Source organism: Alosa pseudoharengus, unplaced genomic scaffold (genome assembly GCF_046254945.1).
Source record: "Alosa pseudoharengus isolate Yale_2024_CS ecotype anadromous, Long Island Sound unplaced genomic scaffold, YU_APseudo_1.1 YU_APseudo_1.1_scf_3, whole genome shotgun sequence".
In the NCBI taxonomy this organism is placed as follows: Eukaryota; Metazoa; Chordata; class Actinopteri; order Clupeiformes; family Clupeidae; genus Alosa; species Alosa pseudoharengus.
In genome coordinates, this window is record NW_027468718.1 from 5,745,121 (window position 1) to 5,759,194 (window position 14,074).

Below are 14,074 nucleotides of genomic sequence, written 5' to 3' on the forward strand. Positions count from 1 at the left end.
GGGCGGCGGTCATATTTTGTACATCTCTGCGGTACATCTAGTTATTTAAACTTTGAGGAGAGGTGGAAGCCTTTCCATTTTCATGCAGATTATTTGACCTATCAAGTAGCCTATACACCAATCCGCCGCAAACTCTATAGGCGCCGCCATCTTGCCTGCCGCCATTACTGCGTGCCTGCGAAGTGTGACGGTGTGACACTTGCGGTGCCTTCTAATGGCTTTTCAATGAAAGCATCCTGTCAGAGAATATCTGATAGGAGATCCTGCTCATGAAAAAATGTCAGGTGAAAGGGAACATTGGGTAGATGATGTCAGGCAGTGGCCAAAACGTACCGATGAAGGTAATTTATTGACAACATAATGTATTAAGAAGTGTTTTAATTAATGACAACCTTAAGCTGTGCATGACACGTGTTGTGCAGATGACATTACAAATGATATTTTGTAACTCTGAGCCTAACTTGTATAACTTTGTATACACTTGTTACTTAGGCCTACTTTGATAAATATATAATATTTCTGAGTCTGACTATGGCATAGCTTTAGCTCCCCACCCAAGTAGGCTAATGATTTTTTTAAAAATGCTTGATCAAGGACCCGGCCTGGCCCGGCCCGAGGATAGTGGCTGGAAATATCGGCCCGACCCGGCCCGTGGGTCGGGTCGGGTCAAATTCGGGCTCGGGCAGAGAATCTAAACTCTACACTGGATCCCCATGTTCTACTTCCTCTGGACATGGATCGTCCTTTAGGTTTATTTATTATTCTATTCATCAAAGACTTTAAAAAAAATTAAGCAAGCACTCGACAGTTTTGTTTACTTCTTAATTGCCTCACAAACGTTTCGGGCTGACACCCTTCTTCAGTGTGAAAAATTGCCATTAGTACTATAGGGTGTTGAGTGCGCTTCCTTATTTCTACTTATTCTATTCATCACCAATCTTTCTGAAGGAGTGGCCTGGGTAGTATGGGACAGTAGGTCAATCTGCTTAACTCATTCACCCCCAGTCAGTCACTGTAAAGCCTACAACCTGAAGCAGAAGTTTGATATGAAACATGTCTGTCCTTTGGCCACAGTTGGCCTATAGGTTGAAACACTGTCAAGTTGAAAAGAAAAGTGACTTTTTTTTAAGTAAAATCAGATGATTTGTTTACATGGTGTTGACTCATGAAACTTAGTTGAAATTGCATTACTTAAAGTTGCTCTAACCAATGCCATGTGTGTTTTAGGCTAAAACATTTTTTGTCACTTACAGCAAACATCACCTCACCATCCGCTAGCTGCCTGTGTCCTGATCACTGTAAAAAATGCGATCTCTGTGGACAACCCAGGCTCCAAAAACGGCAACAAAAACAACCTGGACAAACCTAGCCCATAAAAACATAACTGTTGCAGCAAATCACCGACAAGATGCGCGTTTAGGAGAGTTTCAATTGCATGGGAGGGAGGGGGAGGAAGTAGCGAGCTAGCTCTGTTTTGTTTGAACGTCAACTGAAGTGACGTTACCCAGCATCGCTTAGAGCACCTTTAAAGGGGAAATCCAGTGAGTTTTCACCAAGTTCTCAGATTCTCAAGGTCCCAGAGTACTGTCGGTACAAAACAAAATGAAAACAATCACTTTTACCAAAACGGAGATCTATGCTGGAAAACTCGCCGGATTTTTCCTTTAAGTAATGTAACTTGAAATAAGGAAAGAATTGATGATTATTGATGATTCATCCAGCAAAGTTTGGGATTCTCACGGATGCAGATAAATATATAAGCGAATAATTTAACTGAGTCAACTGAAATTTACAAGTTTGCAAAATAAAAAACATAAAATAAATAAAAAAACGGCAGGAACAGACATCATATCATACAGTACTTTATTCAGTACCATAGGTATGTTGTGTAAGCACATAACTCAAAAGTTCATTGCATCACAAAAGTTTAAAGATGTTTTCCTCAAACATTATTCTAAAAGATCATTCAAAGTCATAAGTCAAAGTCAGGGGTGAAATCTATTTAATGAGACTCACTTTGCAGCTGTGTTGTTCACCAATGGGTGTTGGCAAGATTATGACAGCAGTAAGAGGCCTCCAAACTGTTTCATAACACTGACCATTTCCTTTAAGATATTTGCACACAATGTGCATGTTGTGAAAATAAACCACATTGTAATCCATGCACTAAAATATCAGTTTATCAGTTATTCATATCAGTTTTATTTCTGAAGTGAAAGCGTTGGAGTGTTGATGTTAACATGTGCAACATGCGATGGGAGTTTTTTTATTGTGTGTTGTATATTGTTGTGTAAACAAAAACAAAAACAAATGGTCTGACCGAATTCTTAGCTTGCCCTCACACACACACTGAAAATGCACAATAAAGAAACGGAATTCTTAGCTTGCGCTCACACACAGGGACACACTGAAAATGCACAATAAAGAAACTGTAAAAACTCAAAAGAAGACCTCAGGTAGGTACGATCAGGGAAGCACATACTGTAGCATACAGTACAGCACAGAAGAGAAGCCGTTAGATGTCATATGTTCGTTGTGCTGTACATCTTAAAATACCATCTCCTATCTCATTAAAACCCTGGACTGCACTCACTAATACAACATCAAATATTTGACAGGTCTTCGAAAGTGCAGATTGATGTAGTGAATAAAGGTGATGCAAATATAGGCATGTGTAATGTGCATGTACGGCTAACAATGTAAAAGACTTACTCATGATTGTAAAAACCTGTATTTACAACACAACAAAGCACAAATGTATCATGATCAATTATTAATTAATCACAATAACAACTCAGGTAAAAAATAATAATAACAATAATTTGGTCTAAAATACGCTGGTGTTGTTTAGCGAACCTCCCAACTACAGCTTCACCTCCTGCGTCCCCTGCCTCCCCGATGGCAACGCGTCGCCTGGCCCCCTCCCCCGGATGTCCCTGGACTGCACTGGGCAATTGCCAGGCCTCCGACGAACAGCAAGCAGAAGAAATTCACCCACACCGATATCTAAAGTAAAGAGAGGATTGAAGAGAGAGAGAGAGCTCAAATTATACTACATTGAGTCATTCCATATGAAGTCAACAGATGCCTCCAGCCTGACCATCATGGAATTGGTTCCTACTTTATGTCAATAATGTTATTATACCCAACAACTACTTTGCAAAACGTTAAGCTTGTATCTAGTCTGAGATATAGAGGCTTATAAAACAGGGCCATGAGTCTGATAAAATGGAGTTTTTAAGATGACTAAGTTCCTTAGGTCATTACTTGGGAAATTAGCATGCTAACAAGGGAGCTAAAAGCCATGGGAGTCAGTGCCTCTTACAAGCTTGTCTCTGAAGGTGTGGGGAGGGAGGTTTATCTAACGTACTTGCTGTGCAGCTATGTATTAGCTGGTTACCATTACACTATTGACATTTATCAAATCTAAATTAACAGTACACATTAAGACATAACAATGTCTTAAGACATAACAATACACTATGACATAATGGACATAGTCAGAAAGAAAGGGCGACAGGAGGCCTGAAGGCAACACAAAGGCATGAAGGCTGAAATGAGGAAGTGAATATATAGGAAACATAAAAATAAGGAAACATACTGACATACATACATTCCTGAAAATGAGGAAACATACATTCCTGAAAATAAGGAAACATACTGTGATGAATGAATGAAAAACATCCAAACAGGAAGAGAGACTGGATGAAAAGTGGAATGGCAAAAAGAGATAAACGACAGGCTGGATATGAATACATGCATGCAATACAGAAGAAGAGCAATAGACAGAAGAACTAAAGTGTGCAATAGTCTAACATCAAGCATAACGGCCCTGCTTCATCAGGCCACTGAAGGGGCAAGAGACATAGAGCTGTACTGTGCGGTACCTCAGTAGGGCTACTCCATTATGGCAAAAATGATTATCACAATTATTTTGTTCAATATTAAGAGCACGATTATTAAACACAATTACTCAGTGATTTTGGAACTTACAGGAACTTTGGAGGAGTACATTTCTGAATTTTAAATATAATCCAAAAGAAAACAAATACATACAAAAAGATAATGCACCCGACAACTCGAGACAAAAGGAATGCATTGTTATGAAACTGAATATAGCTAAATAGTCATTATATTTTGATTATGTTTTTTATATATATATATGTAATCGTTTGAAGTCATAATCACAATTAATCGATTAATTGCATAGCCCTACCTCAGAACTGTGAAGAAGGGTGTAGAATCTGCTGCCACTCTTCGATATGTCCCACTGGACATTCTGGGCGTCATCACACCTGCAAATACACAAAGTCCCTCATAGCCGTGGATTTAGATCTTGCATTTATTTTTTTACTATTGAATTAGGGCTGCACAATTAATCGAATTTTAATCACAATCACAATTTTGGCTTCCCACAGTCAAATTTGCGTGATCGAGCGATATTACAAATGCGTGCTCTACCCATAGAACCAACCTGGCAACCCATAGAACGCTCCGCTACAAAACAAATCAAGCGCTCCTTAAACCTGTCTGACCATGTGCCTGCATGCAGCCTACCAATGACAGCTGTTCCCTGCACTGCTCAGCCTGATGCACTGCTCACAGTTTGGATGCACTGTGGACTAGTAGCATTATTTTAACTATTAGTAGGCTAGTTAGACTATACAAAAACAACAACGATCAAAAATCAAATGTGTGGCACAGCAGAAGGCCAAGAGCTTGTCCCTCGAAACAGATCATCCGTTGTTCGAAAATATTTCGGATTTCAGGCAAGTGAAGTTAACCAAAAATATAAGCAAAGCAGGGCTCTCAACTCATACCGTGAAACACATCACATGACGTAAACCACACATAGGCTACCTTTTTTTATCACGTTAACTTTTAGTCCTTGTTTGCTTCCTCCGATATAGCCTATAATAAGAGTTGAGCTAACGACGGGATCCATGAATTTTATTAATGTATTTTATAAGCTACATGTGCAACTTACAATGCATATGCGTTTCAAAACACAGCCTACTCAAAACGAGTGAACAATAATGAAAATGTAGCCTACATATCAACGAATGACTAAACCAGGGGTGTCCAAACTGCGGCCAGCCATGCACTTTAATCCGGCCCGCCGAGCATTTATCAGTTTATCATAAGCCGCTCGCTCACTATTTTTTTCCAGCGATAGACGACGTTAGGCTACTGCAAACTGCTTTACACTCTTTTTAGAGAACGTTTACAATGTCAATGTCAAAACAGCTTGTTATATCGAGATACATAGTATCTCCATTGCTTCAGATCTAACTAGTTATGCTACTCCATTTAATTGGGAACGCATTTGAGCATGCACGAGAGGGAGAGAGCGCGATGGCAACACTACTGACCATTACTGACCATTTATAAACGGTGAGGGCACAGCCATAGGCACAGCACTAGCCATAGGCTATATTTGAGTGAAGCTGGCAAAGAGTCTTAAAGTGACCATTTGTAAGTGCACCATTTATAAGTGAATTGACCAGTATCAAATTAACAGTATTTCTTAAGAAATTAATTTTCTACAACAAAATTACTTTTGTCATTTAAATAATACAAAACGTTATTATTATTATTATTTGTGTGTGCACGCACAAAAAATTTGTTTGGAAATTGTTTGGAAGTTTGGAAGTCGCAGTCAAGTCTGTATTTGCAGTAATTTAGGGAGTAAATGTCCAATATGTTTAGGGAAAAAATATTTTTGTCACTAAAATTAATTAATAATCGTGATAAATAATAATTATCTCAATATTGATCAAAATAATCGTGATTATCATTTTGGCCATAATCGTGCAGCCCTATATTGAATTGAGATTGAGCATGTCAATTTTTGTATATTTTGGTTGGAAAAGCAAGTAGAGGTGCTGGCCAGGAAGTTATCAATTTAAAAACAGAGTAGCCACACACTCTGATCTCTTAATATCGGAACCCCCCCCCCCCCCATTACCACCAGTCCCGTGTTTCCGTCCTCTTACGTGTATGTGTCACTTACTATTATTACACGGCTCTTCATAATGCAGCAGAATGCTCCATTCACTTGAATGGGCCTTCCCAACGTTCGGTGGTCTGCTAATTCTCAATAACAGACCGTTGCTAAGTATAACAGACCACTGTCAAGGAAAATGGGCTTTGTGCTTCTATTTCACGTCTTTCATATCACTACGCAAGGACTGGAACTTCATTCAAAAGTGAAAGCAGACGGTTGATCAGCTGTGTTCTAAAGAATGTTTGATTCAAGTTCAGCGTGTGCTGTTGTCGAACTATTTGTTTCTCACCAAAAGCCACGATGAAACGGTAACAAATAGGCCATAGCCTAGGCTATGTAGGCTAAAGAGTCACATTGTGGGGAGTTTATTGTTTGGTTTTGGCAAGTGGCCGTGTAATAAGCGAGATAATGTATCGAACGCCGGTCATTATTGTGGAAATAAGTCCCTTCAGGGCGGAACAAGACCCGTCCGCTGCGCGTCGGGGTCCGGTTCGCCCTGTCGGGACTTATTTTCCCAATAATGACCGGCGTTTTATACATTATCCCTTACTTAATTTCTATACAAATCGAAACAGCAGATTTCTAAAGAAACGCAAGCACCCACACCATAAGTGTATCTAAATTAGCTATGTACCAAAAATTACATTTTACCGTGACTCAAAGAGCTGTAAACAGTCTTGTAAGGCTGCGTGTACAAATCCGCTTGGAGCTCCAGTGGAATTTTAAAGTAGCGACGAGAATTCTCAGTCTAACCATTCATGTGCCGTTGAAAGGGTGGAAGTAGACGACCCACCAGGCCAGCACTAACCTCGGTAAACAAAATCGGATATTTCAGGCAGCAAAAGCCCGGGTAAGAACCAAACCAGATTTTGTTCAAATCTACACACCTATGGCTACTGAAAAATGTAAGGTTCATTTATCAAACGTTATTTTGAAGTATTAAAAAACATTGTTGTTTTCGAATTGTCGAACGAAATGGGTGATAATTAGAGGTGTTACAATATATTTATTAAGATTGATGGCAGAGTTGCAACGGTTTGGCTTGAATTCCCTGGTACTTGAAAACAAAGAAGATGGATGTTGCTGTTGGCCAACAGTGTGACACGAGTTAAGCTTGTTTTAAGATGGCAAAAGTTTGAACTAGCCAACTACTGGGCAGCCGTGGCCTACTGGTTAGCACTCTGGATTTGTAACCAGAGGGTTGTCGGTTCGAGCCCCGACCAGTGGGCCACGGCTGAAGTACCCTTGAGCAAGGCACCTAACCCCTCACTGCTCCCCGAGTGCCGCCGTTGTAGCAGGCAGCTCTGCGCCGGGATTAGTGTGTGCTTCACCTCACTGTGTGTACACTGTGTGCTGTTTGTGTTTCACTAATCCACCGATTGGGGTAAATGCAGAGACCAAATTTCCCTCACGGGATCAAAAAAGTATATATACTATACTTATACTAGCTCCGCTGGTGGGAAAACGCATGAGACTCAGCGCTGTCCTATTGCGTGCAGAGGGAATTTGAAACCGATTATCCCGCCCCTTGGACTGAGCACTGCGAACGGTGAGTGCCCAGACCCTACATTTTAATGTGGGTCTGGCTCATCAGGCTAGTTGCCAACCACTCAAAGGCAAAATCAAAAACCGACGAGATGCGTGTACAGGAGAGTTTCAATTGCACGGGAGGGAGGGGGAGGGAGTAGCGAGCTAGCTCTCTGTTTTGTTTGAACGTCAACAACAGTGAAGTTACCCCACAATCGCTGATACAACCTTTAATGCTCCGAAATCAATCAGAGAGAATCTGGAGTTCACCTGTTAAACTGGGGCAGTGGAAGAGACTCGCATAACTTGTCTCTTCCTATCTTCAGGAGGCAGCCGCTGATGATCAAGAGGAACATGAGGAGTCCACTCATCCCCAGAGTGATGTTCACACACAGGCGCCCTCTAAACACAAACAGATATAGAAATTTCAAAATTACATCCTATGATTTCTGTACCAACCAATAGCATTTATGGACTATGGACTATTGCAACTTTGGCGACTACTATATCATTCAAGTAACAAGACATCATACTTTTCTATGCACCTTGTAAAAATACTACATAAAAATGCTATACCGCTTACAAATCACAGTTAAAGATTCACAATGACTGTGACTTTCATTGCTCCAATTGTGGAAAAAAAACACCTGAATATGGTTAACTATAATTGGTGTCATTTTAATCTATTTTCTTCTAACCATAAGCAGACATCAAAAGGGTCCTTTATCAGCTCTGAGAGCAGAGTTTGCAGATCTCAGTCATACTCGAGAATAATGTATCCCCATATACATGGCACTGTACATAATGTATCACCATATACATGGCACTGTACATCATTTAGATTATTACCTTGTATATATTCTTATTGTTATCATTATTGCTTTGATCTGGGATCTTTATTATTTTATTTTTTATTATTGTATTATTATTATTTTATTTACTATTATTTTACTATTAATTTATATTATTTTATTTTTACAACACTTTGATCAACTGTTATTGTTTTTTAAATGTGCTATACAAATAAATTGACATTGACATTGATATATGTCAATGTATCCCCACATATGACACATGTAATGTATCCACACATATGACACTGTACAAAATGTATTCCCACATGACACATAATGTATTCCCATATGACACATACTGTATCCCCACATATGACACATAATGTATTCCCATATGACACATACTGTATCCCCACATATGACACATAATGTATCCCCATATGACACATAATGTATCCCCACATGACACATACTGTATCCCCATATGACAGCATGCTTACCCACTGCCCTGTCCACATACACAGCTGTAGCAAATGAGTGAGAAACAGAACACCGTGACACACACGGGGATGGCCATCGCAAAGTTGCAGACAGACGGGTCGCCAGAGGAGGTCACACTAATCGTGGCGGTGGAGTTATCGTACTGGAGTGTTCCGTACAGTAAGCACTTCCCCTCGTTCTGGGCCTGCAGACAAAGAGAGGGGGCTGACATGTCATATTCACATTGCATTCACTGTCCACTTGTGGGCAGCCCATACCAAGAATGATACTATAATTGATAAAAGAATGATACTATACTTAATGATAATGGCAAAAACAATATAAATGCAACTGATGTGAATGACAGCATCCACACATGCTGTAAACTATACCAATAACGACATAACAAATGAAATAATTGGGGATCACTTTCAGTGTGATTTTGAGAATGATAAAAAGCTGACAGCCAATCAGAATCTTATTTTAGCCATTACATTTTTCAACATGAGGAGAGAATTATTTCCTAATCGTTGGTCAGTATGGATGCTTTGATTGTTATAGGCAAGCCTTTTATGCAGACTTCCAGAACATCATTGACAGTAAATTTGGCTTATCACTATGGAATCAGAACAATGCCATGAAGTGCACAAAATATTTCTGCAGGTACGCATTTTTGCACACAGACAAATTAATTCCACAGTTACAAAACGGTTCTACACTTGTGCAAATCATATTCTCGAAGACAAAACTCTATTACACATGTGAATATCTTTTCACGGGCACACAATCTTTATGACGTTGTTCTGACTCCATATATCACTTGCTGCCAGTTCTTCACATGGGTTTTTTAATGTTGCTTATACTTAGAGACCAGTAGCATTTTGGATATGATACGTAGTATTGCACAAGATAGTAGTTCCAACTCACAATGAATGCTTCCAAATAGATAGATAGATAGATAGATAGATAGATACTTTATTGATCCCCAAGGGGAAATTCAATGAATGCTTCCAAATACTGTGGCTCATCTTATTCAGTATGTTTTATCCCAAGACTTGGCAAGTTATCCTCTATCAACATTAACACTGCAATAGTAATTGCAACAACTGAATGGCTACTCTCATTACATCGGCCTACATCAACCTGTTTCACACAATGTTTTTTCAGAGCAGGGAAGTGAATGAACAGCGCTTTGGTTCCCTTGTGCAGGGAAGAGGACATAGTGAATGAACAGCACTATGGTTCCCTTGAATGTGCATACAGTTGGAAACAACCATGATCCCCATCAGTGTTAGAAGGGCAAATCTACTATATGCAAACTACAGTCCTATATGCTAGAGTAAAGAGACCGAACAACATCAGAAATCAGTCATAAACTCCAAAACTTCAGATTTATTGGCATTCAAATTATTATGACCGCCGCGCAGCGAAGCAGCGGCCATATAGGTTTAGTCAGATTTTTTTTTTTTCCCCGCATGTCCAAATTTCCGTCAAGGATTCCCGGGACACTGTAAGACCGGGGTACACAAAACTTGGTGGGCATGTAACCCCACATGAATAGCATGGAACCATCGTTTTTCGTTTTGATCTGTAGCCCCCCGCTGGACTGGACCCCCCGAAAGGAGGGTAGGGCAGACACAGTTTTCTGTGAATATCTCGAGAACCGTAGGGTTTAGGAGGACCATTTTTTTTTGTATGTTGATCTCAAGGGGCCATGTCAACCCATTCCATAACCACTCATTTCATGTATAGCGCCACCTAGTTAAACACAAAAAAGTAAAAATGAGGTGTTGTAATCGCAGGTATCTGTGACCTAACATAGTCAAAATTGCACGAAATTGGAAGTGTAGGATCATTATGACACCCTCTGAATGCACGCCAAGTTTCGTGGAATTCCGCTCATGGGGGGGCACACAATAAATTAATTTATGTTACTATACACCAACTGGCCTGTAGGTGGCCGGAGACAGTTTTCTGTGAATATCTCGGGAACCGTAGGGCCTAGGAGGTCCACCTTTTTTGTGTATGTTGGTCTTAAGAGGGCATGTCAACCCATCCCATTACCACTTATTTCATGTATAGCGCCACCTAGTTAAAAATTAAAAAGCAAAGAATTTGGTGTTTTCATCACAATATCTCTGGCTGACATGGTCAAAACTGCACGAAATTGAAAGTGTAGGATCATTATGATATCCTCCGAATGCATGCCAAGTTTCGTGAACTTTCGTTCATGGGGGGCCTTACAATAAAATAACTTACGTGTACATTTAGTGACCGTACACCAACAAGGATTCCCGGGACACTGAAAGACCGGGGTACACGAAACTTTGTGGGCATATAACCCCACATGGATAGCATGGAACCATCGTTTTGATCTGTAGCCCCCCCGCTGGACTGGACCCCCCGAAAGGAGGGTAGGGCAGACACAGTTTTCTGTGAATATCTTGAGAACCATAGGGCCAATTTTTCCGTATGTTTGCCTCCAGGGGTCATCTTAACCCATTCCATGTGCACACATGTGCATAAACAGATACACACGCACACACATACATTCACAGTAATCATACTTATGACACATACTCACACAGTAGACATATGTACGCATGCATGCACATGCACAAACACAGGCATATACGCAGGCACACACACAAGCACACACACATACACACACACACAAGCACGCACACATACACACACACACACACCCACACACATAAACATAAACATGTACACGCACACATGCACACAAGAATTTCTCAAAATTATGAACAGGCAAGATGGGGGTGGGGTTGTATAAAATGAATTTTACGTGTGAAATCTATGAACTAATCATGTTTTGGTACTTGTTGTCTAGCAGATACCAGTGAGAATTGAGTGTGGATAATGCAATTTAGTGAGACAGTTAGAATCATATAGGCCTTTCAGCGTGATTTATTTTTGTGGAAAAAATGTCCTGGACTGGGCGGCGGTCATATTTTGTACCGCTCTGCGGTACATCTAGTTTAGTAGTAGCCTAGTAGTTGTTGTTATCATTTACGGTTTCGGTTTATGATTATCATTGACATGCCCATTAGTCGCACTGCAAGGCTTTGTGTTTTGAGGAGAGACCTGGAGAGGAGAGCGGCCCAGATGAGATGGATTAAGAGAAGAGAATAGGAGTGGAGAGCTGATAAAGGGAGGGAAGAGGAATGGAGAGGAGATTTTTTTTTTTTCAAATTATTTAAAATATTTAGCCTAGTATAATACATTAAAATTTGATGGTGAAAAATGTGTTGAAATTGTGTTTTTGTTGTCCCCCCCCCCCCCCCACACACACTCTTTTTGATAAACGAAATTTAGGGAGAACCCCACGGCTGATGTTGACCTCTCTGTCTTTGCTTAGAAACGAAAACTAAAGTTTAAAAGCATGCCTGTAAAAAGCTCTGGTTTTAATTTTGTCTCCATAATCTGATGTAGGATAACATTAACACATTCAAATGTAGGCCTATCTATCTAGCCTAGCCTACAAAAAGTTTAATGAAGTGGCAAGTCGCAGGCTAAAACAAGTTCAGATCAGATACAAACTAACACAGTCTACTGTACCTCCACTGACGCAAAACCTTAAGCAAACTTAAGCATAATGATGTCCACCTACCTGCACAATTGTGACTAAAACGGCTGTAACAATCCCGCAAATGAAAGAAGCAGTGTACAGCACGACCTGCAGAACTAGTAACGGCTCCATGTCCAAAGTGTGTATCCTGTGTGCACGCACACCCACGGCAGTCGGCACAAGCAGAGAGCGAAAAAACGAGGCTTCTTATAACGCAAGCTCGAAAGTTAAAATATACGTAGTTCAACTTGTTTTAACAATAAGTCATTACTTAGCTAAGTCAACGATCTAGCTTAATATAACATATCAAAAGCAACAACATGAAAGCTACACAAGCACAACCAATTTCTTCCTTGCATGTTTTAACCTCCATCCACTACTTCGGATACGATGCTGAAGTTGGTCTCCACGTTCGCCTCCGGTTTTCCTTAAGTTTCGATTCCACCTTTTAGATTTAAAAAAAATGCACGTTTCGGCCATTGGGTGGCAGTGTTTATCGCAACATCGCCAAGTACAGCTCTGTCAACATAGTCCGGCAGCCAAATGGCCTGATTTAGGTGAACCTGGTTTTGTGGGTAATAGTATTTTTTTGCTGTTTCAATACGATTAGAGAGGGTGTCCGGTGATATCCCTTGAGCAATTCTCGATATTAAGCTTTTCTTGTTCAATGTGTTGAATATAAGGCGAGGCACTACAGGTGAATAGGCTAAAAAAAATTAACTAGCAGATATCACTATAAAACTTCCCCAGTTCATTACTTACATTAATATGAAAAAAAAATGTATTACAAGTTTTCTGTAATTTTATATATTTTTGTGTCGCTGTCAGAGGGCCAGATGCACGTCCACCATACCACTGGGATATCAGGAATCAGGATTTTATATGGCCTACAGTATGCCTGTAATATATATATACTTATATATAGGATCTTATACTGTATAGCCTACAGTATGCCTGTAAGGTTTATTAAACCAACGTGCATTGATTTAATATGTTCTATACTCAATTGCATTTTTAATTTTGCTTCTATTCATCAATGAGCTTGAAATAAACTAAGAAATATTACACATTCACAATAAACCCTTTTTCCACTGTAATGGGTTGTGACTCTTGTAAAAGGCTCTGTTGTAAGTGTATCTTTACCAGGGTTCCCACTCTAAGTCAAATGTAAAATTCCATGACTTTTCCCTGACAAAAATCCTGCATTTCCATGACTAATCGAGATATTAAAAAGTGCCCATTGAAAAAACAGGTAGGGCTAACTACAACCATTTAAATAACTCAATAAACATCAATGCTGTGTGTAAATATATCTGTAATGATGTATTTTGGCAAGTCAATTTTATATTCTATTGCTATAAGTCAATTATATTATTCTATTGCTTTGAATCCAAAGTCTAACACTGTGTGTATGAACAACGGGGGGGGGGGGATATTTCTGACCAAAAAACACCGTTTTAGACACCGGTCTTACACTGTTGTGTTTTGAGCGAATAAGATATATATATATATATACATCTGAGATACAGAACGGAGATACATCCTTATCATGTAGCCCTAGATATCAATAAACAAGGGAAATATATTTGGGTGATAGAAAAAGTGTGTATATTGTTATTATTATTATTATTATTATTATTATTATTATTATTATTATTATTATTATATCTGATT

At 39.6% G+C, this 14,074-nt stretch overlaps 1 protein-coding gene across 1 annotated transcript; it reads right to left on the bottom strand.

Annotated features, from left to right (window-relative positions):
• Window positions 1-1,849: 1,849 nt before the first annotated feature.
• On the bottom strand, window positions 1,850-12,807 carry LOC143100074 (transmembrane protein 179B-like). Its single transcript, XM_076263015.1, has 5 exons — window positions 12,443-12,807; window positions 8,829-9,013; window positions 7,805-7,936; window positions 4,217-4,295; window positions 1,850-3,006 (listed from the first exon to the last, which is right to left on the bottom strand). The coding sequence occupies exons 1-5, from the start codon at window positions 12,530-12,532 to the stop codon at window positions 2,872-2,874; spliced, it is 621 nt and encodes a 206-aa protein (XP_076119130.1). The 5' UTR covers window positions 12,533-12,807; the 3' UTR covers window positions 1,850-2,871.
• Window positions 12,808-14,074: the final 1,267 nt, after the last annotated feature.

Excerpts from the sequence above, each read along its gene's own strand:
- LOC143100074 (XM_076263015.1), bottom strand. The coding sequence starts at position 12,532 with ATGGAGCCGTTACTAGTTCTGCAGGTCGTGCTGTACACTGCTTCTTTC. Across the intron at positions 7,937-8,828 it reads GTATGTGGACAGGGCAGTGG|AGGGCGCCTGTGTGTGAACA; the intron begins GTAAGCATGCTG and ends GTTTGTGTTTAG. Across the intron at positions 3,007-4,216 it reads CCCTTCTTCACAGTTCTGAG|ATATCGGTGTGGGTGAATTT; the intron begins GTAGGGCTATGC and ends TCTTTACTTTAG.